Source organism: Aulonocara stuartgranti (genome assembly GCF_965226115.1).
Source record: "Aulonocara stuartgranti genome assembly, chromosome: 22".
Classification (NCBI taxonomy): domain Eukaryota; kingdom Metazoa; phylum Chordata; class Actinopteri; order Cichliformes; family Cichlidae; genus Aulonocara; species Aulonocara stuartgranti.
Window position 1 is genome coordinate 29,492,673 of NC_138957.1, and position 25,741 is coordinate 29,518,413.

Below are 25,741 nucleotides of genomic sequence, written 5' to 3' on the forward strand. Positions count from 1 at the left end.
TGCTCAGCTTCTCAGCCAAAAACCTCCTGATGAGGGCTTAGCGGCGGCAGTGAAAGCAACCTAATGAGTGACGAGTAATCAACACTATTACCCGGCCTCTCCAGCGCACCGAAGCTTCAGCCCAGCAGGCTGTAATGCCGTTTACTAAAGGCTTCATTCGCTGTGAGGGGCACTAATCAAGAGAGGGGAATATTGGTGAATTTAATGGCTTAAGTATAAATCTCTCCCATTGCTCGGCCAAAGGAAAAACAGGCTTTGATTAATGAGCTGAAGTGGATTTTTAGCCCAGGTCTCTAACCATCTGGGGCTCTATCTAAACGAATGACCTCACTGCATTTCACTGGCTGCAGTCCATCCTGCAACATATCCCTGGCAAACAAAGAGCAGTGCCAACACAAAGGCCAAGGCAAGAACAAAATCCACAAGGTCACAGTGAAGTAAGACACTGCCTGACGTGTTAGAGTTCGTGTTTTTATTATTGTTCCAGTGGAACATGAAACGGTGCCGAGGAATGTTCCAGGGATTGAAAATGTAGTGACCCTTCAGTTATTCGTGAATGCGTTGCTTTTAAAGTCCAGGGAGAAAACAAAAATACAAGCTGCTCCGTCTCACTGTTTATATTGTGTCTGTGGCTGGAAATTGTCATTTTTGTACTGGTATCTATTGTTTTCACCCAGTGTTGAGGTCATATTTCTTGACTTTTTTAGGGTGTTGAGTTAGTGTTATGAAGTTTGAGAAAGCTGTGATGGCTAAAGCAGAACAGCTGAGATTTAAGAGGTAAACTCTACTGTTATATATACATGCTATGACATGAAAACTTGCTGTCTAAGGTTTGGTTGAGCGGCGGGGTAAGGTCGTACTGCTTTCTTGAATGTTTGGGCAGCTAGCTTATTCCTTACACGCCCCACGCTGTCAAACAGACAATGATTTCTTCAAGTGCTCCTGAGCCCATGTTGTGATTTCCATGACAGAATCGTCACTGGTTTTTAATGCAGTGCCATTTGACAGCTCGTACACAGACATTCAACCTTCTACCTGAAAATTTCTCCAGACTCCCTGAATCTTTTGACATTATACACTGTAAATGACGAGGAATTCAAAGACTTCAGAATTTGTTTGTTGAGGAACATTATTCTAGAATTGTTGACATGGTTACCCACTCCTGTTACTGACCTCCTGCTGATTAACCCAGCTGAAAATTGTCTCTCCAGCTGTTTGTTTTTAGTGTCACTAACTTTTCCAGCTTCGAGAAGTGTCGGTACCATCAAATTCAAAATAAGCGATTAAAAAAAATACTAATAATAATATGTAGTAAACCACATGTAGTTTCTTCATACTGCTTCTGAAAATCATGTTTCATCCTTTCAGATGACCTCCTATGACTGAGCTGACACATGGAGACAGAGCTCCCCTGGGTTCAAAGTGTTAATGACTTGAGTGCCAATTTAAGGGGTCAACATGACTTTGAGGGGCCTCAAAGGAGGAAAAATCCATCATGTAGAAAAACTTCTGGCTGGTGCAAATAGTCTCTTTACTTGATGTTGGTGGTTTGTCGTTATCATTTTTGTGGTTTATAGTCTTTAAAGTGGTAGTGAAGAAAAACAGCTGTTTTTGTTCAAACTGGGAAAGTTTAGTCTCGTAGTCTCGTTCTCCACTGCTGTGCCTGAACATAACATACCTCAACACACTGAAGGGAGGTAAAATGTTACCAGGGGCTACCGCTGGCCCGCAGGCCCCACTTTGAGAACCCTGGCTGTCCTGTAAACGAAGGACATCACTGCAAGACTTTAGCAGCTTCACTAACAGGCTTCTGAGTTCGCTGTGATGATACTGAAAGTTACATTTAGCCACAGCTTCATAATTTGTGTGTGAGGTATTTACTTACATATTTTATGTTACAGAATGTATGACTAAAGCTATTTTTAAGTACAGTACTTATTTGAAGCATCTAATCAAAAACCCATTTAAAACACTAAACTAACTGAAACTGGAAGTACAAAATGCTAATTTCTGGGTCTTAGGATTCACTCCTTTAGCACTCTATGACTGAAAGCCACGGCTAATGGGATCAATAAAGTATCCATTATTATTATTATTATTATTATTAATCTGAAAAACTACTTTAAATATTAATAGGATTGCTAATAGCTTTAAGTGTCATTTCCCCCATTTAAAAGCCCCTAAAATCTCCTGAGCCAGGCTTTTTTTTATTCTTCTAATCTTCGTATAAAATTTTACTGGAGGACAACAAACATTCAAAACCACCTCAAACACAAGCTGCAGCGGTAATTTCATGCATGCTCTCGATATCGTTTGCAGCCAGGTACTGTCTCAGGTCGTCTGCAGGCCTGCAGCACCAACCAGAGTTCAAAAGTTTAAACTCGGGCAGGATCTGCAGTCGGGACACTTTAAGCAACTTAGAGACGTATGGAGCCGTAATCCTTTGTGTGTAACTGATTTAATGAACAAAGTAAAAACAGAGGGTTGATCTTCTAATCCCTGCAAATGCTACAAGCTACTTGAAATACTAGTGAACTACTTTTCTTTCCCTTGATGTTAATCAGGACTGTAAATCCTCAGATTTTCAGATTCTGGCTTATCAATCTTTCAGAGCTGAATAAAACAAAAGCAAAGCGCTTAAGGAGGATCTGTGATATATCAGGCTGCATAGTTTTACATGGAATCCATGTTGAGTGGTGTGTGGGTTGGTGTGTGCGCTCAATTCTCTGGCATGTGAAACAGATTGAGTTTCATAAGGAGATCTGGTCGTTAATTCGCCTGCTTATCTCCACGCGAGGCTCTGGACTAAATTTGAGTGCAATATATGATTCTTCCAGACACTTTTTATCTTTGCCGACTTCTCCGTCCACCTCCTCCTTTTCTCCTCATCATCCCTCCTCCCCACACCCTAATACACACACACACACACACACAAGCTCGCCCTCCTCCTATTTGCCAAATACCTTCCAGTTGAAAAACACCCCATTTCTGCTGTTATCAGTCGAATGCATCACACCTCCCACTTCTCACGTTAGCCGATCCATGTTTATCCCTGTATTCAACACCGTCACCCCCCTATTAAAACTTTACTGTGCTGTGAGGCAGTTTGTCATATTAACGTTCTTCAAAACAAGACATAACTTTGATTCAGGGCATCACAGGAAGCGTTGATGCTCTGCAGCTGCAGCAGTTATAATCAACCACAACCCCCAAAAAACAAGCCTTCCAGGTCTGGTTTCAAATCACGCTGATAGTTTACGTTGGCCCCATCAGGAGCCAGAGTTCCCCCTATCTCCCTCAAAGAGCACCAATAGATGTTTGTCAGGTTTTTGTCACAAAGAGCAGCAGCCTGGACGTTTTTGATTTAGAAAACATTTTATACTTTAATACGTTTTTTAAGTAATTTACAGGACAAGACATTAATTAAACAAGTTACTTACAAGCCTGTAGTGCCACCTTGTGGTTGATCTTAATATTGAATACACTGTTTACATAGAAGATGAGTGGCAAACAATAGCACGTGAGTAGCCAAAAGTATGTGGACAGACAAAAGCTTGTGACCCTTTAATGTAAGAAATTGTACTGCAGCTTTGTGGGAGTTCAGTTAAGCTTTTTCCTGTTTCAGAGTGATTCATGTTTTCAGTTAGATGTGGAATAGCTTATCTAGCTGTAACCCCTAACCCTCACACACCGGGATAAACAGAATTAGTGCCACATAAATATTATTTCCTTGCTTTATGGCCCAGCTTTAGTGGCTAACCTACTGAGATTGCTTTGGTTGAAACAAGCTGCCATACTTCTTCTGATTGGCTGCCTCCAGCAAACAGAAGCGTCAAACTGCTGGACCTGTTCGCCTGAATTGACCATATCAGTAATATCCATTGTCACTGACATTGTGCAGATCCAAGAAGAGGAAAAACTGAAAATAAGCATTTTGTTCTAAAGGCTCACTTGTGCATAGAGTATTTAACTATATTTAATATCCTCCTCCACCTTGTATCAGTGTACATAGCACAAAATAAGGAAACCCATGATAGGTCCACATTAAGGTCTGTGGTCTAAGGAGCTTGGAAAGAAAAGCGTCTGGACTTCTTTAAGTTGCTTGAAGACGTTTCACCTCTCATCCGAGAAGCTTCTTCAAGTCCAGACGCTTTTCTTTCCAAGCTCCTTAGACTACGATGAACTGGATGACTGAGAACCTTCACAGACATTAAGGTTTGTGGTTTTTTTACAAGAAAATTATTTGGGTAATGTTTGGATGTCCACATATTTTTGGCTATGTTGTGCTCATAACAGTTGTTGAAATTATGCTGGTGCTCAGAAGATTTTCGTGTCTACATCCAAAGAAATAAATGCGCCAAACATGTATTAACTTAATACATTGTAATATTACAAATCTTTTAATAAACAACACAAAACAGACACAGACAGGTGACAATTTCAAAGAAAACCCAGAGTAAAGTGTCTCAGTGTGGTGTTGTGCTGCTGTAGGAGGGCTTTATTTTATTTTATTTTTTAAATCTAATATGGCTTTTTAATTATTTTAAAGGCAATGTCTAACATGTCAAACCATAATCTGCCATAGGAGTTCAACAGGGATGAGATCATGCTCATAGGTCACAGGGAGAGACCATTACAACTGGTATGGATATGGTTAACTGTAGGATAAGTGTGCCGCGTCATCTGTTTCTATATTACAGTTCCTTCTGCTACATTCACAGAACACATGTTCATTTTGTGCCTTCCAGACTTCCAGCCTTTGCTTTGCATTTGTGTACAAAAATAAAACTCGCTTTAAAAAGCTAATCAATCACATTGAACATCCCAGCATTGATCGCTGTAAGCGTCTTACATTTTCTTGATCTTACAGGATGTCTTTCCTTTACGAAAACGACTTCTTCTTCTCACACTTTCCCACACCCTCAGTTTGCTGTGCAGTCATCCTCAGACACAGAGTTTCAGTCGGGGCTCACAGGCGAGTAGAGTTCGTCGTCATCTGATCATCAAACATTCAGAGAGATTAGTAAATGTTTTACATTTTATTCCTCCACAGCTGCACGTCTGTTTATTGAGATTTACCTGAATTCTGCATGTTTGAGGTTTGTCCAGAGTGAAGAGGACCATATGAGAATTTTGAAGCATCAGAAGGACCAACAAACGACTCCAATGGTAGAGGATCTGAAACGGCAAAAGCTTTTCAGTTTTAATTGAATAAAAAAGTATTTCAGACAGTCTGAGATGGACTTACATCTTTTATTTATTTATCCTCGACAAACTGAAACGTGACTATCAGCCTTTCTTCTTCTTTCTTGAATTTTATATCACACAACAATATTTTTTTTATTTTTTTTAAAGCTAGAATAATCCCAGGACTTTTTTTTATTTTTATAACATGTAAACTACAACACTTTCCCTAAGTATCTCAAAAACTGAATTAAAAAAAAACATGGAGTCTATCTGGAAGAGGGAAGGAGAAAAGTTGAGAAAATAAGCTGACCTACAGGCATGACCACGTTCATCCTCATCCAGCACCCAACAAGGAAACAAATAAGCATATTCCACAATATTTATTTGGTAGAAAAAAGGACTGAGGGGAGTGAAGCGAACTCACCAGGCGTCACGTTGACGTAATCTTTGGGCAAGTTTTCATAGCATTCCCCGGAGGAGGTGCTGGACGACTCAAAGGAGTCCACTGAGATCTTTGACACTCTGGCGTACTGAGGATATGTCGAGGCACCGTTACAGCTTGGAAAGGCTCCTGTCATTGTATTTGAGGGCTGCGGACCTTAAAAAATAAAACACAAAATGGAGAAATTTTGTAGCACAGCTGGGACACAAACAAGAATTGTCTGTACGTGTGATTTCTTATTGGGGTTTTTTCTAAGGAACACATAAAAAAAGATGTCCTGCATTTACATCCATTTAGAAACAAGATATTTAATTTAGTCCTAACAGAGTTATATGTGGATGACCTCGTGCTGTTATGATTTGCTCGCTTTAAACTGTGAAATAATAACCTCCTCTGTAATTGGGTCAAATATCTTGCGCAACTTATGACAGAACAAATGATGGTGATGATATTTATAGATAATGCACGCTGATCTATGCACAAGCAAACATCCTGTTACGCATGACTGTACAGTTTGCATCTTTAGGGTACACTGTTCATCCGCTGTATAGGGCACACTGGATGAACTACAGAAAAGCAGAAACTTCACGTAACTTTTAATGACCCTACAAGGTTATCACTGAAGAAACCAGGTTGTCTCAGGGTAAATGTGATGTTTGTAGCCTCTAATGTCAATACAGGTCAATTTTTAGAAAGAAATCTTGTGTATAGATTTCTTTGGATAATTGCATCGTTGTGGACCTTTACGTTTTCAGGACACTTGTATAACTGTCATGTGGGAATCTGATTTGTGGGAATGTGTATTTTATCTTTTTATTTTGTTTCTTGTGTTTTATGTGATTTGATTTTTTATAGACCATGAGTCTGAAATAAAGATTTATCATGATGATGATTATTTTGTACCTATTGTTTGTTCTTTATGTTTTCTGTGTCTTGTTTTTGGTTAAAAGTGAAAGTCAGTGTTCCTCTTCCATTTACAGATTGTTGTCACAGCAGTAGTTTCTAATGGGAATGATGCATTTTGCTTGAGTTTTGCAAAGTGTTACAACTTTGCAAACGAACTGTGACTCACCTTCTTCACAAAGGCTCTCAAGACCTGAAGGCCTCATCAAAGGATTAACGTCTGTTCTGTATCGCTGAGAATCTGGATTTTTAAAAAAAAGTGACACGATGCACACAATGCAATATTTTACAGAGCATCCTGCAAACATTCAGTGCAAAACAGCATGATCTGCTCACACACACACACACACAAACATGCAGATAGACAGAGCAGCTTCAACCGCAAAATGCAGAAACAGTGTGAGACAAAGAAGCAACGGCTGAGAAACGACACATAAATGCAGAGGAAAAATAAAAGAACGTGGCTCACTCCGAAAGGTGGATAAACTGACAGACGGGTCAATGCTTGGGTCATACTGCTCATAGTCTGTATCTACTGACGTGCTGTCAGCACTACTAAGCTGGGTCCAAAGGAGCCTGGGATTGGAGGGGACTTTTTGAGACAAACACACAAAAAAGATTAAACGATTTGATGAGATGAAATCTGCAACTTCCTCACTACCGTGCATGTCTATTAAATAGATAAATCGACAGATAGATATGCCTGCGGGGTTAAAGAAAGAAAAAAGCTGTGTTAGTGTTCGACATGTTGAATTGTTCGACCACTGACCATCAGTCTCCGCCGGGTTGGCGGTGACTTTGATGAGATTAACAGCCTCGTGATAGTTGTTGCTTTGACCAGATGGAGCTCGTGGGCTGCTGCGCGTCTGCTGGAGTAAGAAAGCTGTGCACATGTAAAACAAGACTTGGGTCATTAGCGTATGACATTTAGAGGCCCCGCAACGCAACTTAATAAAACAGATTAAATAGTTCAAACTTTAATGTATTGAAATATTTAGATTTTCTTTAACATTTTGCTGTATAATGTCAGAGTACTAATTTCTGTATTCTGCACTTTTATAACGCAGCATCTTAAAATTATAAAAATTTCAGATTCTAGGAAGCCCATGAATGTTTCTTATCTTAAGGCCTTACTTTTTGAGCGATTTACAGTGAATGTATGGCTTTAAAGTGCCTTGGATTTGCAGTAGAAAATGGTTAGAAATGTTGATAATGAAATCCAAAATAATATATGCTACCTTCTTAGTGTTCTACTAATGTCATCTCCTCGTGTTAGGAAGAAGCTGGGTAAAACATATTTTTAAATGTGTGCTTTCTTCATCCTACTAACTTCAGATTAATTTCTTTCAAAGTCAAGGTAAGCCTGCAGCTCTTTCACAATCTAGTACATTAAATTAATTTGTACCTCTTTTAGGAATTTGACCTCTCCCATTACTTCCTAAATGTTGTGGACAAGCTGGGTGTCATGAAAATATTCTAGATGTTGTTGTTTTTTTGAACGTATCTTATTATGGGGGTTTAATTTTAAATTAAGGTTATTTTTTGGCGGTATAATGCGTCATCTTTTATCTGTTTATATCCACCTGTTTCCTGTCTGTACTAAAACAGATTCTAACTAAAAAAAACATTACACTGTTAGAATAAATAGGAGCTGTGCAGCATGTTTCACCCTTATTGATTTCATAAAGTGAAATATAAAATGTTAAACATCTACCTATGAAAATAAAAACATTTCTATAAAGTAATATGATTTGTTTGGGAAAATAAGCATATTTTTAAAAACTGATGGAAGAGATTTTTAATGAAAACTGTCAAAATAAACTGAATGTTAGTATTTCCATCATTACAGACAATATAACCTAAAATAATCACTAAAATTACTTAAAATAAAAAAAGGACAATAAAATATAATCTATTTATCTAATAAAATCTGAACAAACCGTGTTTTCTCCTGTAATGGCAGCAGAGCACCGTGTTTGTGATGACAATCACGAGGAGCAGGATGGACAGAGAGATGGTGGAGAGAAGCGGCAGAGACGCAAAAGGCAAATCTGCAGCAGCAACAGCGGCTGTGGTTCCATTGGCTGGATGCACAGAGAAGAAACAAATACTTCACTTTCTGATTATGGATCAAGACTAACCGCGACGTTTAAGAAACTGGTACTGAGAATAATACTTCAAAGAATAATTTAAGTACTTTTTCATAAAATAAAACTGTAAATATTTACCAGTTGTCCATTGAGGTGTTACAGTTGGATTAACCGTGGTAGCGTTAGGAAACCCCAGAGAACCTGCAGAACAAAAATATAATCTGTTCAACAAAACGGAGAAATCTGGTCACCTGGTTTCACCTGGATGTGAATTTTATTTATGCTACGACGACATTTTATGTGATTCCGTAACTATTGAACAGAAACTCCTCAGAGGACGACTCACTGCAATCAACAACTGTTAAATGAATAAATAAATGTGTAGGCACACGAATAAAAGCACTTTAAACACGTAATTATTTAAGTCACAGACAGAAATACGTTGGTTAATTACAATAAAATTTCAATTCAATTTTATTTATATAGCGCCAAATCATAGCAACTGTCAGGTCAAAGCGCATTATATTGTTTGATAAAGACCCAACAGAGAAAATTCTGACAATCACCCCTGAAGTTTCTTTCCTGACAGTGGGAAGGAAACTTCTGACAGAACCAGGCTCAAAAGGCGGCAGCCATCTGCTGCAACCAGGTGGGGTGGGGAAATGTATTTTTAAAAAATTTGAGTGTCTTAACAAAATTCCACCTTAAAATGTATTAAACATTTAATCCAGATGTTTGTTTTTATCCTGAATATCTGATCCCTTTAATATGTGCAAAGAAGTCCTTTTCAAAGAGTTGCTAATGAATAAATAAATTAATAAAATTCGCACTCATTGATTCCTCCTGTTTTGTTTGAGTGTTGTTTGTTTAACAAGTATATAACAAATAAAAACACCAAACTGTTTCCCTTACCTTCACAAATGACACCAGAAGCTTTTGAGTCTTTACACAGGAATCGATGATTTATGTATTCCTTGCACTCCCACAGACTCTGATTTTGTGATTTGCATTCATAGTAAAACAGCGTGCCGTTGTTGTGGGTGAGAGGAGGATTAAACTGGGTGTACTTTTCCACCTTATCGCCACAGCCCAGCATGGAGCACACAATGGAAGCCATCATCTCATTCCAGCAGTTATTACACACGAACCACCAGCTGCCGTTACGATGCACCTCCAGTTTACCAGAGCAGCGGTCCATACCTCCAGTCAGTCTGAGGCCTCGCATCTCTGCAGAGACACAGATGTCACAAGGAGTAAAACTACTGGAGCAAAATGGCATAAAACATTCCCCAAAAAATAATGCAAGTAAATCAGCTGGTGATAAACCAGCGCTAAGGATAATGACTTTGATTTTTTTTTAAACATATGACATACATAATTAACCTCATTCTCAAAAATGCATGAACAGAGATGTTTCTCCTGAGTTATGTTTGTTTGCTACACATCACTCATTCAATATTTCTGTATTTTTGCTGATCATTTTTTTAGTAGTGAAGATCACATTTCATGGAAACATAAATTTGAAGTTTAGTTATATGTAACTTTTAGAAGAAACAACGAAAATCTTTAAGATGTTTTTTTAACCAGTGCAGAAAGCAAGTTAAGCCCCAAGAATAAATGTTCACATTCAGAGTTGTTTTGTTAATAACATTAAAATTTCAGAGTACATTTTCTGATTTCTGCATGTATAAATAAACTTTTTTGAACTAGACCTGAACACACGACACCAGCGTCTTCTTTGTGTCCACAGTCTTGATCCTCCTCCTGTGTAGCCGGGCAGCTCCACAGGTTCTCCTCGTTGCCCGTACAGTTCAGATCGTCCAGGTAGATGGGTCCTTTCCCCGGGGGAAATAAGCCGGCCTGGCCCGTCACATTGAGGGCGTAACCGCAGCCGAGCTGGGCGCACACCACATGAGCATCATTCAGGTCCCAGTGGTCGTCACACACGGTCCCCCACTGCCCATTTTCCCATACTTCCACTCGTCCACCACAGCGGTCTGTCCCTCCTGCCAGTCGCACAAGCTGGTGTGCTGAGGATGACACCCTGTCATTATTATTGTGCATTACTCATCATTAATACTCGTGCAAATAATTAACCTAACAGCACAGTCTGGTGATCAAGATGTAAATCTTATGACCTGATAGTGTTAACTGAAATTATTACAGTCAGATCTGACAGTCACCAATCAAATACTTAGAAATCTCTTCCACTATGAATTCTCATTGCTTAAAAATCACAGCTCTTTATGATTTTTTTGTTTCTTAAATCCTTACATCTAAAGGTTAGTGCTCAGTTATTTTTGCCTGAGGCTAATTCAGAGTCACTGTCAGGGAAACACACAAGGTTGCATATTTTTGCTTCTTAAATTTTGGATAATAAACAAGCAGGCAATCACTTAACCAATTAACATGAGGTTAATTAGTTAAACCCACTGAGTGACTGTGGGTCAGTAACAGGGGTATGATAAGGATCAATTTCTGTCCTTTTGATTCAGTTATAGACAGTCTAAGGGACTGAAAGACATCCTGGAAGTGTGTTAAACCTGCATTATTTTTAACATCCAGCAGGGGGCAAATCTCCTGGGTTGCCTTCCTCTGTGACCTCAGTTAACCCTTTTCAGATTGCTTTACAGGCTCAATGACTTGTTTTGTGTTGGAGTCATTTTTTAACTTATAATTAGAAGGGAGGAATAACCAGGGTGTAGAGATTTCACAGTGAGGTCGCTCATCACATTCAGTCTGAAAACATGATACTTGAGGCTTCATAGCAGGATTTCACTAAGCAACAGGTCACTTCATGTTTGCTAAAAACATTTTTTATTTTTTTGTTTTTCAATAAAACACTCTGCTGTTCCAAGTTAGATGGAGACTGAGAGTTAAAATATATTTCTAGATCTCAGCTATATGTTATAAATTATAAAAGTAAAATATTGTAGTTGCTCAGTTCCAAAAACTCTACATGTAAAGGTTTAGTACTTTGGTAGAGCCACTGTGATCTGTAATATTAACACATAATGTTTCCCTACCAGCTTCCACACCTCAAACATGATTAACCAGTGTTTGCTTAAAGACGATGACGGACAGAGCAGATAAAAACTTAGGCCTGCTGCTGCATATTGGGAAAGGTTTCAGTGAGAATTAGTGATGGCTTCACGACTTCTGTACAGACAAGAGGAGGTGAGAATAAACCAGCGCGTAGGGCAGGAAGTCATTTATAGACAGGAAAGGGCATGTATGACATGCGGTCACACTCCTCAAATTCAGATAAACACAACAATAGTCCTCAGTTATTTTTAAGATATCTCAGACTGTTCATCGCCTGTTTTTGAATTGATGGTCCATAAAATGTGTGTGTGTGTGTGTGTGTGTGTGTGTGTGTGTGTGTGTGTGTGTGTGTGTGTGTGTGTGTGTGTGTGTGTGTGTGTATTATATTAAAATACATGACAATTCCCTTTCTTTTAAAAAAAATATTGATAAAAAAATTGATAAAATATTCCTTCCATTTTAGATTTTGAGGTTTTCCTGTTTATGTGTTTAGGTTAAATGAAAAGCATTTCATACGTTCCGAGGAGTTTCGTTCTATGTCGGTTTTGGAAATTTGGCGTGTGAGAAAAAAACCTTCTGGTTTCAAACCTCGCCTAATCTTTGTTTTTCTTCAGGTGCTCTAGTTTCCTCCCACAGATCTGTTAGGGTACAATGGCAGGTTACTGCCCCAGGGACAGGTCATGGTGCCCCCAGAAATCATGAATGTAAATATTTTTCCGAGAATGACAGTTTTGTTCGTCGGTAGTGTTCAACATCAAAGTCAGAGTTATGACAAAGAAGTTCAGTTCTTTCTAAACGCTCAGATTTATATCTGACATGATGCTCAGAATTCTTGATGTTATCTCAAAAACAACCAAACTGATATCTCACAGCAGCAAGAGCAAATTCCTCAACAAATGCAAAAAGTCCTGCTTGTCTGAAATATTTAACAGCAAAATATCTTTAATCCTCCTACTGCAAATCCAGCCTTGCAGTAACACAGTACACTTCTATGCAATTTCAGTTATCAAGCTTCTTGCTATGTAGACCGCATTGTCTACATAGTAATATTTGTTGCTAATAATAATAATAACTGTGTCTCAGTGTTTGTATTAGTTAGTATTTATTCAGTGGCATAACAAGATAATATTTCAGTAAGTAGAAGAAAAGTAGAAAAAATGACTGGAGAGCTCCGTTTGTCTCCTCATGCTCCGAAGAAACATGTGCCTCCACGTGAAATCAACCAAAAAAATCCAGTTTTCTTCTTACAGTTACTGTGATAGTCTAATATACACAGTTGTGGTCAGACTCTCACATGCATCCATCATGAATATGAATTTTATGGTAATTTGAGTCTTTTAATGATTATTTTGAACTGTTCTTTATGACTTTAAAAAACAAGTTTGAGTTTATTTTGGATTTTCTTTAATCCACACAAAAACTGCAGATTCCAAGATCATCAGTTCAAACAATTGTAGGTCTGTCCAAGTTATTTGTTTATGTCACCGTTTTGCCACAATCTGGAAGAAGAACCAAACTCTTACCCTCAGAGGCTAATTAGTTCAGCTTCAGGATTAAATTTGTAGATAATCCTAAACACACAACTGGTTTTTAAATAGATTAAGCAGGCTAACACGAGGCTTCTCCAGCAGCCTTGCAAAAGCCCTGACCTCAACCCTTTTAAAAATGATGGACTATGTTTGAAAGTATGCCCAGAAAACCAACCAATTTAAATTAACTCTACCATTTCTGCCGAGAAGAGTGGTCAAATATCCAGCCACAGTTATACCAGAGGCTTGCTAATGGCTACAAAGGCACCTATTTGAGGTGTCCATGGTAACAAACATCTGACCTCAACTGTATCTAGTTTCCTTGATATTTAGTTACATAAGTTTTAGTCTGAACACTCCGTTCGCTGTCAGATGAAACGAAAGTCCAGATGGTGTGTGAAATCTGTGTGAATATGTTAGCATCCTGATTGGCTACATCCATCTTGAATGCAGAACAATTTAATATTCGCTGATTGATGCTTTACAACTGTGAAGGTTGAGTCAATGAGGACAGAACCGGAAATTTCATGTAAACTAATACAGCGTCTATATATATTAAAATTTATATAACTGATTAGATTTTTCTGATTGCTGACATTAAAGAAAAGTCTTACCACAAACCACTTCATGGATCACACTGCAGGAACTTCCAACACTCAGTGAACAGTTCTCCAAACGTCCGTGTTGGTATGAACAGTTTTGAAAGCAGGTGATGTTGCCTGGTGAGCTGGTTTTATTAATAGAATGGACGCTGCCGCATTTAAGATCCTGACAGATCTGTTCAGACAACCCATTCACACAGTCATTTGTGAGCGCCATTATGTCACTGCTCCTGTTCCGAGGCAACCTGAGTGTCCACTTGCATTTTCTACCAAGAGAGTAGACATAAGGGTCATCTGAGGACACACAGAAATAAGAATTAGAGCAATTTTTTTGTAATTTCATTAAAACAACCATGATAGCACACTGCAAAAAAACACATTTTTTCTTCAGGTTGTCTGTGTCTGACAATTATTTAATTTGAGTTAACACAGATGAAAAGGGACAAAGATCACACAGATTACTCCACATCTGAAACAAGGTGTTTTAGCTTCAAGCCAAGTTTCTTCTTATTGGCTCTACCATTAGTAATAAAATGTTGGAACAGGGAGTGAGAGAGGCTGATGTATCTAAGTGATCATATTAACACTATTTGTTCTCTCTGACATCACATAGAAGACCTGGCCTTGTCTCACATGTAAACCTGCTGACCTCATTATTCAAAACCCTGTTTAATATGACTATCCACCATTAACAGCATACATATAACAGAAAATAGCAAGAGGGACAACAGGTCCAATTTAGTCTACAGTACATTTAACCTGCCACAGAATCTGTTTAAAAAATAAATAAATAAAACAACATTACTTCAGTTTATGGCAAAGTATGAGACCAAAGGAAAAGACCTTCTAAAATATCAAAACAAAAACTCTATATTAGTTATTTTTCCACATTTTTTGGCTTTGCTGTTTTTAGTGCTCTTTGTCCTAGCTAAAGTGACCATGATATAACATGTTACTTATAACATCACAACAGACACATCTAACCACTCACTAATCGAGTGGTTACTTGAGCAAGAACTGAGGTTTTTTCTGGGACACGTTGGTGTGGTTGACACATGAACGCGATCATTTCGACAACATTAAAAGCCACTAAACTGAATCTTGCACCTCTTTAAAACTAACATCTCGCTTTTACTTTTTGTCTTTTTGAAATGTGACATCTCGTATGGTCTTCATCTAAATGTGTCCTTTGTGACAAACATTTTTAACAACCTTCACAATATCTGATCGACTTTGCCAGTTTTACACTATGACTTTACAGAGAATGCTTCCACTGGGGCTATTTTTCTTTAGCTGTCAATTTTTTTAATTGTAGATTTAAGTGCCACATTTCCCTTGAGAAAAGAACTCAAGCGCGTTCCTCCTTTTATCTCTGTGCAGGATTGTGGTTGTGCATACGTCTTTGCAATCTTTACACGTTGGCGCCGCACACCAACTATCAAAGTGCTGAGATTAACCTCACAACCTTTAGCTATGCTAACACGCTGTATTTCTGGCCACCAGAGACCCTTCTTTTAAGATGCACCCTGGTGCATCTTGAAAGTCCCTGGCCACACATTTCCTGCGTGTATGTGTTCTGTCTACAGTACAAGCAATACGAAAATCCCTTAAAAATAGTCCTGTTTATATATTTTACCATTTTACTTTTAACATGGTTTATATGTTTATTAATTTTTAATCCCTATTTTTTCATCAGACATTCCAGTATTTTTTAGCACCATTACAGCTTCTACTTTTGTTTTGAATCCTTGTGAATGTAAATTGTATGCACTAAAGTATTTTTGGGGCAAAAATGTGTTTTTCAGGATGCAGCTGAACTAAAAGCCACACACAGACACAAAACAGCAAGAAACTGTGCTTGCAAGGCAAAGCCGAGTTAGCGTGGGAGTGTGTGTTCTCAGCTCACTGTTTGATTTGCACCTGCAAAATTCACCAAGATGGGTTTTACAAGCAGGTCACCCCCACTTCCTGTGCTGATGAAACATTTATACTGCCTCTGAGTAGAGTGCTTATCCTGATTCTGGACAAAAAATTCTGGTATAACGGTGTTTTTGTACAAAAGTGAACTATGCGGAAAACAGAAAGGGAAGATCCCACTTACTGCTGATTTTTGTGTTATTTCCCTTTCCACTCACACGGATATCAGACGGGTCGTTTTCAGTGGTTGCATTTTTCAAAGCTGAAATCAAGAAAGGAAAAAAACTCTTTAGGAATCAGAAACAGAGTGAGCATCTAGTTGGAAAGCTAATCAAACTATGCTTTTAAACCACATGTACTGCAAAGAGTAACAGCTAAACGATGTGTCACCGTTTTCTGAGCAATTATACTGAAGTGTTTGATAGGAAACTACAACTAATCTCTCCTCCACATTTTTCACTTACTTTTCTAAGAGACTTCAGTTCTGATTTTCATTTAATGTTTCCTGCCCAAGCACCTAAATTGAAGGTTTAAAATAGCGTGGCGTGCTCGTTGCACTAAAGTACATGTGGAAAGTTTAAATAAAGGCTAAATAATACGGTACAAAAATTGGAAATATGTACAAAAAACGAAAATATACATGAAATATCGAGATTTGCTTTTCATCTTCATACCGATCATGTTATTTTCAGTCTATTTTTCCAAGGAAAGGTTCTCTACAAAGACAAATTTAGGATCTGACATGTTCTGACATAAATAAGCTAAAGTATTTATCAATAAACTGTCAAGTTAACAACAGTTTTATAACAACAGCAACAAAATAGCAAACAGGGTCTATATCGTTTTACTTTACCAACAGCACTGACTTCATGTCTTTTACGTAACATTTGAGATAACAGTCTGTATGTACATGAGACCAGTTAATATATATTTTAAATAACACAAGGATAGATAATAGTATCATTTCATTTTACGCTGATTTCACAAAAGTTCTACTCTGTTTGTGAGAACAAAGCATTAAATAAATAAAAAACTGTAAACAGTACCTTGACAAAAAAAGTTCACGTGGATGATTAAGATGAATTTCAGCAGCTTCATTCTGTTGAGAGAGAGAGAGAGAAATACCTTCTACACTGTACAGCTCAAAGTCGAACCCCGGAGCTACTCAGACGTCTAGCTCAAATAGAGTAAGTCTGTCAATGTGGTTTCCTCTGTTGATCCCGTGGTGGTACCCTGCAAAACTTCCTAGTTGCTGCTTCGCAGAGGGAAGTGAAGCCTTTGTGGTACTTCAGCTTTTGTACAAACAGCTGTACAAACTTTTGTCAGATTATATATATGTGTATATATATGTATATCTAATATTTATTTTTAAAATATTTTTATTGTTATTTTACATTTTTAATTGTTTGAATAGATGGATGGACTCTAATTGGGTTTTTTTCTTTTTTATTGTAGGTATTGAGGAAATTCGTGGGTTCGTTTCCTATAATAACGGTAATTAATTTAACAGTTTAATGCAGAGATCGCAGTTCTGTGCGTTTTACAAGGCTTAAGAGCAGGAAGAGAGCTGGACCTTTCTGTGTTAAACATGTAAACATGTCAGTGATTTCTTAGTAATACGTCTATGATGTATGAATTTTCTCTCGACAGAAAATAAATATATTTATATTTGCATGTTTCTGCAGTTAAGTTTAGTTTTATATGTTGGATGAAAACAACATAATTCAGTTCAATGTAGTACGGTTGGTGTAATGGTGTGGTGGATTTTTTTTCATGGCAGACTTGGACCCCAAATGATGTGTTTAACACAGCCTACCCAAATCTCTGTGAAATGTTTCCAGCACCTTGTAAAATCGAAGTCTTGAAAACTTAAGGCGAACAAATAAACTCTACCTAATGAATAGAATAGAATAGAATAGAATAGAATAGAATTCAACTTTATTGTCATTGCACATGCACAGGTACAGGGCAACGAAATGCAGCCTCCCGTAAGTGCATGTGATACTTTCTAGCAGTGTTGTTTTTTTTGTTGTTGTTGTTGGTGGGGGTTTTTTTGCCTGTCCCATTTGGTTCTTTAGCCGTCAGAATTGTTGTCTGAAGACCAACAAGGATACCCAGTGGATTTACTTTGCTAAATTAATCATCATGGCCTTGCCGTATCTGCGAATTTGATCCTTTGTTGTTATTATTTATTTTATTATATTTTCAGTTGTTACAGACGGGACAGACATGACTGAGGGATAGGAAAGGGAGAAAGAAAGATGAAGGAAAAGAAAAACAGAAGGAAAGAGGGACCGTGAGAAAGGGTACTTAAAAAGAGAAAGAAGAGGAAAAAAGAAAAAAAATCTCCTGGATCACCTGTTGAGAGAAAAAGAAGAGAAAACAAGCAACAAAAAAAACAGAGCAACATACTAAACACAACACCATCACATTAATCTAGCTAAGTGTAAACAGCAGTAAATACGAAATGTTGAATGTTGTTGTGTAGCAAGCAGGACCGACAGCGCACGTTGTGCTTGGAAATAGCAGCCAATAAAGGTATAGTTTATGTCTATGAACAGTGGACACCCGTGTGCACACCTGTGCGGATCAGCGCGCTTGTATTCAAAAGGTTTCCCCATGTAATGGTCTGCTAGAGGATGTAGAGAGCCACAGCCCCCTCCCCCAAGGCATGAAGCAGGCATGGAGGAGATCCAGGCTCCAGACATCCAGAGGCCCCAGAGTGCGAGAGCCCAAGGAGGACCACCGGAGGGGCATCCGTGCCACCCTCCTGGGAAGAGCTGAGGAGAGCCCCAGATGAGGGGTCACCCAGTAGCCACGGAACAGAAGCCAGAGGGGGCTGCAGTGGCGTGCCCGCCGGCTCTGCTGGCAGCCAGCTGTGCCAGAGTGAACCAAGGCGCAGGCCGAGAGGCCGGAGGCCCGAGGGCCCCCTTTGCCCCGGAAGAGGCCTGACCGAGCAACAGGCACCAGGCCCCGCCAAGTAGTCACCGGGAGTGAGCTGGTACATACCTGAGCGCCCAGCCCCGGACACCAAGAACCACCAACGCACTGACCCCTGAGGGCATCAGTTACCGGCAGGGAGTGTGGTGAGGGGAGATAGGCCTTTGGAGGGCCTGGGAGTTCCCAGAGAGGTGGAGTGTAAGATCCGACCTGACATATAAACACAAACATGCATTCCCACCCTCATGCACACATATACAAATACTCAGCACTCACCCAACGTAGGGATAGACATACACTGTACACACAATCACACTCCCCAAACAAACTCTATACCCCAGGTCCAGGTTCCCTCGCCCCTGGAGGGAGAAGCGGCACCTAGACCCAGGAGATGTTACCCTTTCCCCCGGGGTGGAGGCAAGCGGTCGTCCAAGGCTCCGCAGCAGCAAGGAGGCCCTGCATCCCAGATCCCAATCAGACGGCCAACACCGCTATTGTTGAATGTATTAATGTAATGTTTTCTGACTTACTTGACCTCCTTTTAGTTAACTTTTACTTACCATATACTTAATGCTGTGGCGTTAATAAAGTTTTGAAGAAAAAAAATGTTTACATCCCCCCTACAGGAGCACGCGCTCAACTCAACTCTTTCTCCTATTGGCTGTTCTGATATGTAGCTCCACCCACCGCCATACATACATTTAACTCATAAAAAAAGAGAAAAGAAACCAGTTTGATGCTGGCGGGGTTTTTTTTTTCACGTTTTTCTGAAACAGTAAAGTCTGAACTGTGTTTAACTGTAATGCAGAAAAATTCTCACTTATATCGTAATGCTTTATATATTTTATTTTATTATTTTATTCAGTAGTTTATTCTCCTTCCAGTGGTTAGGCGTTTGACGCCAAAGCAGTGTGAATTTAAACGTAAGGTAAACAGTTGCAAGTAGTCAACTTTGTTTTAAATGTTTTAATTAAAAAACATGATTGCTCCGATTGGGAGTATTTATAGGCATGCGCAACATGCACGTGTCGTAAACGTACGCGCAATGGCATCAGAGGCAAGTGACGAGACGACGGTAAGTTTGCAGCTGTCACTTTAAAGGGTAAAAGTAGTTCCGCTCTCTGCGGTTCACTTACACCGCTCACTCGTTTCTGTAGCCTTCGCACGCCGCGGTAGAGCCAAAGGACATACTTAAAGTAACTCGTTATTGTTATTTTTATTTAACTTTTTTTTTAAGCAGGTGATTTGGCTATTCTCACCCTTGCTTGTCGACCCACAAAGCTCACTTTGGTTGAGTGACGTTTAAAAACAAGTGAGCAAAGTTTGCATCCTTGAATTTTAAATGGCAGCTTTCGATGAATTGCACACTGATTGGATTAATGTCATGAAGCACAACAGATAAATTAACACCTGAACATGGGATAGAGTGTGGTTTAGGGTTCAATTCAAAGCACCTGGTCAATTATCCTGTGTAAAACCCTTAAGCCCCCCTCATTTCTTTATATTTTTTAACAATGTTTTGCAAATATGCATGGTAATACAGTGTATGTACAAGGAAAACACTTCTGGCCAGTTTGAAAGTTAATACTTGGAAGTCTTCATTCTTCAAGACAGCCTGAATTCACTTGAGCAAGTTTTATTTTAAGTTCTTCAAGTAGTCTTCAGGGATAGTTCTCCAGGCTTCCTGAAGAACATTCAAAGCGCTTCTTTGGATGCCAGCGTCTTTTTGTTCTCTTCTCTATCAAGATGTTTTCCGATCACTGTCATGCTGAAAAGTCATTCGACTTGCATATGATATTGAACGGTGGATAAAAATCTGATTCCTTTAATTTTGCCAAGATCCCAAACACCAAAGTCTGAAATTCAGCCCCAAGCCATGATGGAGTTTTAAGGATGGCTGTAGATGCACTGTTGCCACTGATGTTAACTCTATGGATCAGCTAAAAGTAAAGCTGCATCTGTCAGGTTTTTGCTGGATTTTTTTTTTTTTTTTTTTTTTCCCCCCCCCACCTCATTTTATTTAGGCCTGCCGCTTTATTTAACTTCAAAAAATAAAAGCATTGTTCTGTAGTGTAAGGCAGGTGCAGCCTCTTGTGGACAATATCTGCCATTTTACCTCTGAAGGTCAACTACCTTTGTTTGCCATTGACACTGACATTTTTTAATCTCTTCTTCAGATGACACTGGAAGAATCCATGGCACGACGGTATGACTACTTTTGAGGATTTGCTTTATTATTGTATTTTGAGGTGTGATTGGACTGTCGGACTGTACGGAGTTCAGTTTTGTGTCTTTGCAGTCGTCGCCTAAAGAGAAGAGAGAGGGAGACTTCATGGCTGGGACGAAAAGTAAGAGACAAATCATTTGAAAGCATGGTTGTGACTTTAAGTCGCATAAAACGGTTCTCTACAGCGACTTCTGTACAGTTTATAACTTTGTTTTTTAATCCTGCAGTACAGAAAAAGTGAGAACACACTGCATCAAAGGGTATGTCACCTTCTTGAAGTACGAGTCAACAAATGGCAGATCATTGATAAAATGTGAGTGGATTTTCTTTTTAATTTCAGCTCAGAAAGCTTATTACGATCACTCCGAGGTCACCTCTCCAGGATGCAGTCCAGCCAGCATCGATTCCCTTAGTTGCCTCAAGCCGGCTGTTCTCGCTGCACCCTTACCTTGGGTATTTTCTTTTTTTTCTTATCCTGACATCTTCTGCTGTTGATGCTTTTCTGTTAGACTGATTAGTTATTTTTAAACATGACAAAATAATCCATGGAAACTTTTATTATTCAGATAATTCCATTGAAACCAGTGATGAGTCGTTGGCAGAAGACAGGCAGCTCAAAGTGCCTGTCTAAGCACACATCAAAGCTAACTCCATTATCAAGTTGATAAAACTACACTGTAAAGATGATTTTGTTTGTTTTTTATATTCTGTAAAATATAACATTTTAACAAAATTGCAGTTTTATTACCCCTCAGCTAGAAAAGGCTGATGGTGTGCTTTGGTCACTAGGGATGGTAATTGGAAAATTCCAAGGACTTGGAGTACTGGGAACTTGATGGATACATTGCTTGCATCACCTTGCCAGGCGGGTAGTTTGTGAATGCAATAACTAGAACAGGGTTTTGGCATAGGATTTTCAAACGGATACCTTAGGTGTATCTACTAGTGGGCTGATGGGTAGCACTGGCAGCCTCCAGAGGTTGCTGCTTGACCGTGCGAGGTAACGTTAAAGAACTTCAAAAGCAGCAAAGTCTCGCATCAACTTTATGCTTTTTTTTTTTTTTTTTTTCCCCATTAACCTTTAAAGGATTTACATTTTCTCTTCACTTACTGCTGTAACTTTAATTGACTGTATATTACAGATGTGAGTCTTCCGATGAGGAGTGGGTGAAGATGATCGGCACGCCGAGGAACATCAGACGCAGCAGCGTGAGCTTCAGGGAGAGGCAGCCCCTGTTAACACCCAGAATGAGATCGATCATCCTCTACTGGTTAATGAAGGTTGTTGTTGTTGTTGTTGTTGTTGTTTTGAAATTAGAATTTTCAGTAATATCAAAGCAGCATTGAATGTTATTTTTAGTGTTTGTAGCTAAAAATGATTTACTTGGAATACAGTCGTGAGTAGTGCAAATCAATCCAAATTAGAATGTGTAGATTAGCTGTCTCATCTAAATGACACATTAATAGGACTTTCATGATTGTTCCTGCAGGTGTGTGAGGCATACGCTGTTCACAGGGAGACTTTCTACCTGGCACAGGACTACTTTGACCGTTTTCTGTTGGTTGAGAGAAATCTTAAGTTGGGTGTGCTGCAGCTCATTGTGCTCACATGTCTTCTTATAGCATCAAAGATGGAGGTAAAATTACTGTTTAGTAGTTTCTTTTCTTTTTTTTCTTTTTGTGTTAAATCTAAAATACAAATTCTTATTACTTATTCCAATGTTTTTATTTGCACTGTGGGTTTCTTGATGGTGCAAACAGGGATTAAAGTGTCACAAAGTGCATTTAAGTGGGAACCAGTGGTGACTCTCTTGCTTGTGCGTGGCAGACCTGAACTGTTGTTGTAATTCGGCTTTACTGCGCTTCGACTGCATTCTTCATACGTATGTGGCTTCTTTCCACCCATTAGCCATAGCCTGCTGTCAAATACAGCAGAGTGAAAGGAAAGGGTAACATCAGATTAAAAATTTTAAATGTAGGATTAAAATTTGACTTGCTTGACTTTGTGTGAAACTACTAACTGGGTTGATTTAAAGGTACTAGAAAGGTGTTCCTGCCCACTTTAACCCCTGGTTGATTAAAGGTGTTTTATTTATTTTATAGGAATCTAAACCTTTAAAGATCTTGCATCTGTCACGTGTGGCTCATGGGATCTACCATGTAGAAGAATTCCGTCATATGGAGTTGGTCATTTTGAGGGTAATACTTTTAACTCACTATTCATCATATGCACCTGTTCCATTGTGCATTTTATAAATCCATATGCTTTTGTATGCTCTGCAGACATTGCGCTGGTACACTCGTCCGGAAACGGCTTTGACCTGGCTGAAGTTCCTCCTGCAGGTGATCTTCAGGAAAGAAAAAGCAAACCTGCTTGAGCAGCCGTTTCCAAAAGATACTTACATGAGAAGTGCAAATGTAGGTGTTTGAGTTCACTTATATTTAAGTCAACAGTTCTATAATACATCTACAAATAAGACTGTATTGCAAGAGAAGTGAAATATCCTTGCTAACCTTGTGTGTAGTTGCTCAAGGTGTTTTTGTTTTAGCTTTTAGATCTGTGCATCCTTGACGTGAACTCGATGGACATACCTTATCGCGGATTGGCTGCCTCAGTCCTGTGTTATTTCGTGGACCAGGGACTGGTAGAAAAAGTTGCATGTAAGAGTTGGAGACTTAAAAAACAGAAGTAAAATAACTAAAAAATGTGGGAAAACGTGTTACACCTGACACACAGGAAGAACGAAGTTAATGTTTAAAATGAGAAGGCTCAACTCTTGAACATGTCAGGTTATTCAGTCTGTATGTTTGGTTTCTCTGTTTAGGTCTGCCCAGAGAACACCTCCAGCCATGTGTTGACTGGCTGGCCCCCTTTATGGATGCACTGGAAGACTTTGGCACAGTCACACAGAAAGTGTTTCCCACAGTAAGAAGAGAAGACCAATACAACATCCAGGCAAACTTGGACTACATGTCCATTTTGGTTAGTGTCTTTTTTTTTTTTTTTTTTTTTTCTCTTCCCCCTCTGTGGTCTTGCTTATAATTTAAGGTTGAAGTCAGACTAGAAAATGCAGTCGGGAAAATGATTGTTTACCCATACAAAAGCAAACTCCTAAGACTTGAAATGTTTGTAGAAGCTATATAGAGCTTACAGATGGAAGCTGGTTTAATGCAGTTTGTGATGGCGGCAACCTGTGTTGCATCTGGCATACTAAGAGCTATAAATAAAGGGACTGGCATTGGATAACTCCTCTTCTGACACATGATCTATATTCGCTGACCACTTCAGTAGGTACATCTGCTTGACTGGTGGTCAACCTTGTACAATTGGTCAATCACATGGCAGAAACTCTGTGCATTTAGACATGGTCAAGAGGACCTACTGAAGTTGGAACTGAGCATCAGAATAAGGAAGAAGCTTTATTTTAAGTGACTTTGATCATGACGTGTTTGATGCCAGGTGGGCTGGTCTGAGTATTTCGAAAACCTTGATCTGCAGTATGACATTCATACTGCTTTGCCTTCTTGTTTGACACGCTGTCAGTTTTTTACAACCGTTCCAGAAACAAGAATGCAAAGTCAAAGCTAAGAGCAGTGGTATGAGACACCATACCTCTGCCAATGCTGAGGAATTTGAAATGATGAGGTTGACTTGAATCTGTGTGAGTAGTGTTGCCTATCATTCTATTTGGTTGCCCACTTCTGTGGACGGAAATTCAAATGGATCACTCGTTTACAGTACTGTGCTAGTATGAACCCATAATTCTGCAGCCTTTTAGTTATTGAATGATGTCGTCACTCCTTTGCCATTCTTAAACTTCATTGGGGGAGATGGCAGAGCTTTTGACATTAGCCATAAAAAAACAACAACAAACAAACCCTGGACCATGTTTCTGTATTGCAGAATGAAACCCTGAATGCACAATTTCACGTAAAAGCATTTCTTTGATTTTAAGAAAATATATTTAGTTTTGGTATAAAGTGAACATTTGAACAACTTATTTTTCCCAGCTGACACACATGAAACTGCTCATTTGTAGAAGTCTTATTTTGCAGAAGGGAATGAAACTCTAAAGGTTTCTCCCCCCCCCCCCCCCCCCCGGCATATTTATTCTGTTTAAAATGAAATGTTATTTTTAATTAAAAAAAAAAAAAAAAAGACTAAAAATGAAAGACTTGAATTCCAAGTTGTTACCCTTACAGTGTCGATAAATTGCTTCCGTTAATTTTTAGGATGTTGCTCACAAGGCAATAAAAGGCAATTCTCCTACAAATGATGTGGAACCGCTCGATGCCACCTCGTACAGAGGGAGGATCTACGTACCTGGGCAAGGACTTACGTCTTCAGAAGATGAAGTTTAACAGAGTCTGAAGGTGCTGATTGCAGTTCTATCTGAAACTTTCCTCAGATTTCCTGCAGAGATGGCTGCAAATGTCCAACTCAGACTGATCTGACAGAGTTGAATGCTGAATCAAAATAAATTGTGTCGTAGTCTTAGTATGCCATAGTGTGAGAATAGTTATTGTTAGTTTAGAGTTGAATAGTTGTCACCCCCACCCACCCCCGCATCTTCCCCTCACCACAAATAGTAGTTCTTGACGTATTCAATCCATTAAAAGACGATGTAGGAGATCTAAACTGTTAACTGATATTTGAAGGCCACTCTTCTTCTAGCCACTTTTTGTTTTCCCTCATTTTTGGCTTTTAAGGTTTTATTTCAGAAAAATGCAAAGTTCAAAAGTTTGTAACCTGAAGGTGAATTTTTAGAAAATTGTGGGATGCATTTTTTTTTTCCCTCTTTTTAAATGAAGAAATGTTGTGTGCTGCTGTCCAGCAGCCAAAGTATAGTAAAATGAAT

At 38.9% G+C, this 25,741-nt stretch overlaps 2 protein-coding genes across 5 annotated transcripts; one reads left to right on the forward strand and one right to left on the reverse strand.

Moving 5' to 3' along the window:
* Positions 1-3,356: 3,356 nt before the first annotated feature.
* Positions 3,357-19,805, reverse strand: LOC309698091 (T-cell differentiation antigen CD6-like). Of its 4 annotated transcripts, none has more exons than XM_082520369.1 (13): positions 19,792-19,805; positions 16,762-16,814; positions 15,900-15,977; positions 13,811-14,092; positions 10,335-10,652; positions 9,535-9,849; positions 8,761-8,823; positions 8,473-8,616; positions 7,002-7,415; positions 6,702-6,773; positions 5,612-5,785; positions 5,080-5,178; positions 3,357-4,996 (listed from the first exon to the last, which is right to left on the reverse strand). In XM_082520369.1, the coding sequence occupies exons 2-13, from the start codon at positions 16,811-16,813 to the stop codon at positions 4,959-4,961; spliced, it is 2,049 nt and encodes a 682-aa protein (XP_082376495.1). In that variant the 5' UTR covers position 16,814; positions 19,792-19,805; the 3' UTR covers positions 3,357-4,958. The 4 variants fall into 4 exon arrangements, with proteins under 4 accessions (XP_082376495.1, XP_082376494.1, XP_082376496.1 ...); XM_082520368.1 differs by lacking the exon at positions 19,792-19,805 and adding an exon at positions 19,216-19,250; XM_082520370.1 differs by lacking the exon at positions 19,792-19,805 and having other exon boundaries at positions 7,002-7,124; positions 7,302-7,415; positions 16,762-16,933.
* LOC309698092 (G1/S-specific cyclin-E1-like) lies at positions 19,404-25,703 on the forward strand. The gene is made up of 12 exons (XM_082520372.1): positions 19,404-19,730; positions 20,833-20,861; positions 20,955-21,003; positions 21,110-21,142; positions 21,223-21,335; positions 22,025-22,163; positions 22,373-22,519; positions 22,986-23,081; positions 23,166-23,300; positions 23,432-23,543; positions 23,708-23,865; positions 25,116-25,703. Exons 1-12 carry the CDS (start codon positions 19,635-19,637, stop codon positions 25,242-25,244), a joined length of 1,236 nt encoding a protein of 411 aa, XP_082376498.1. The 5' UTR covers positions 19,404-19,634; the 3' UTR covers positions 25,245-25,703.
* The last annotated feature ends 38 nt before the right edge of the window (positions 25,704-25,741 follow it).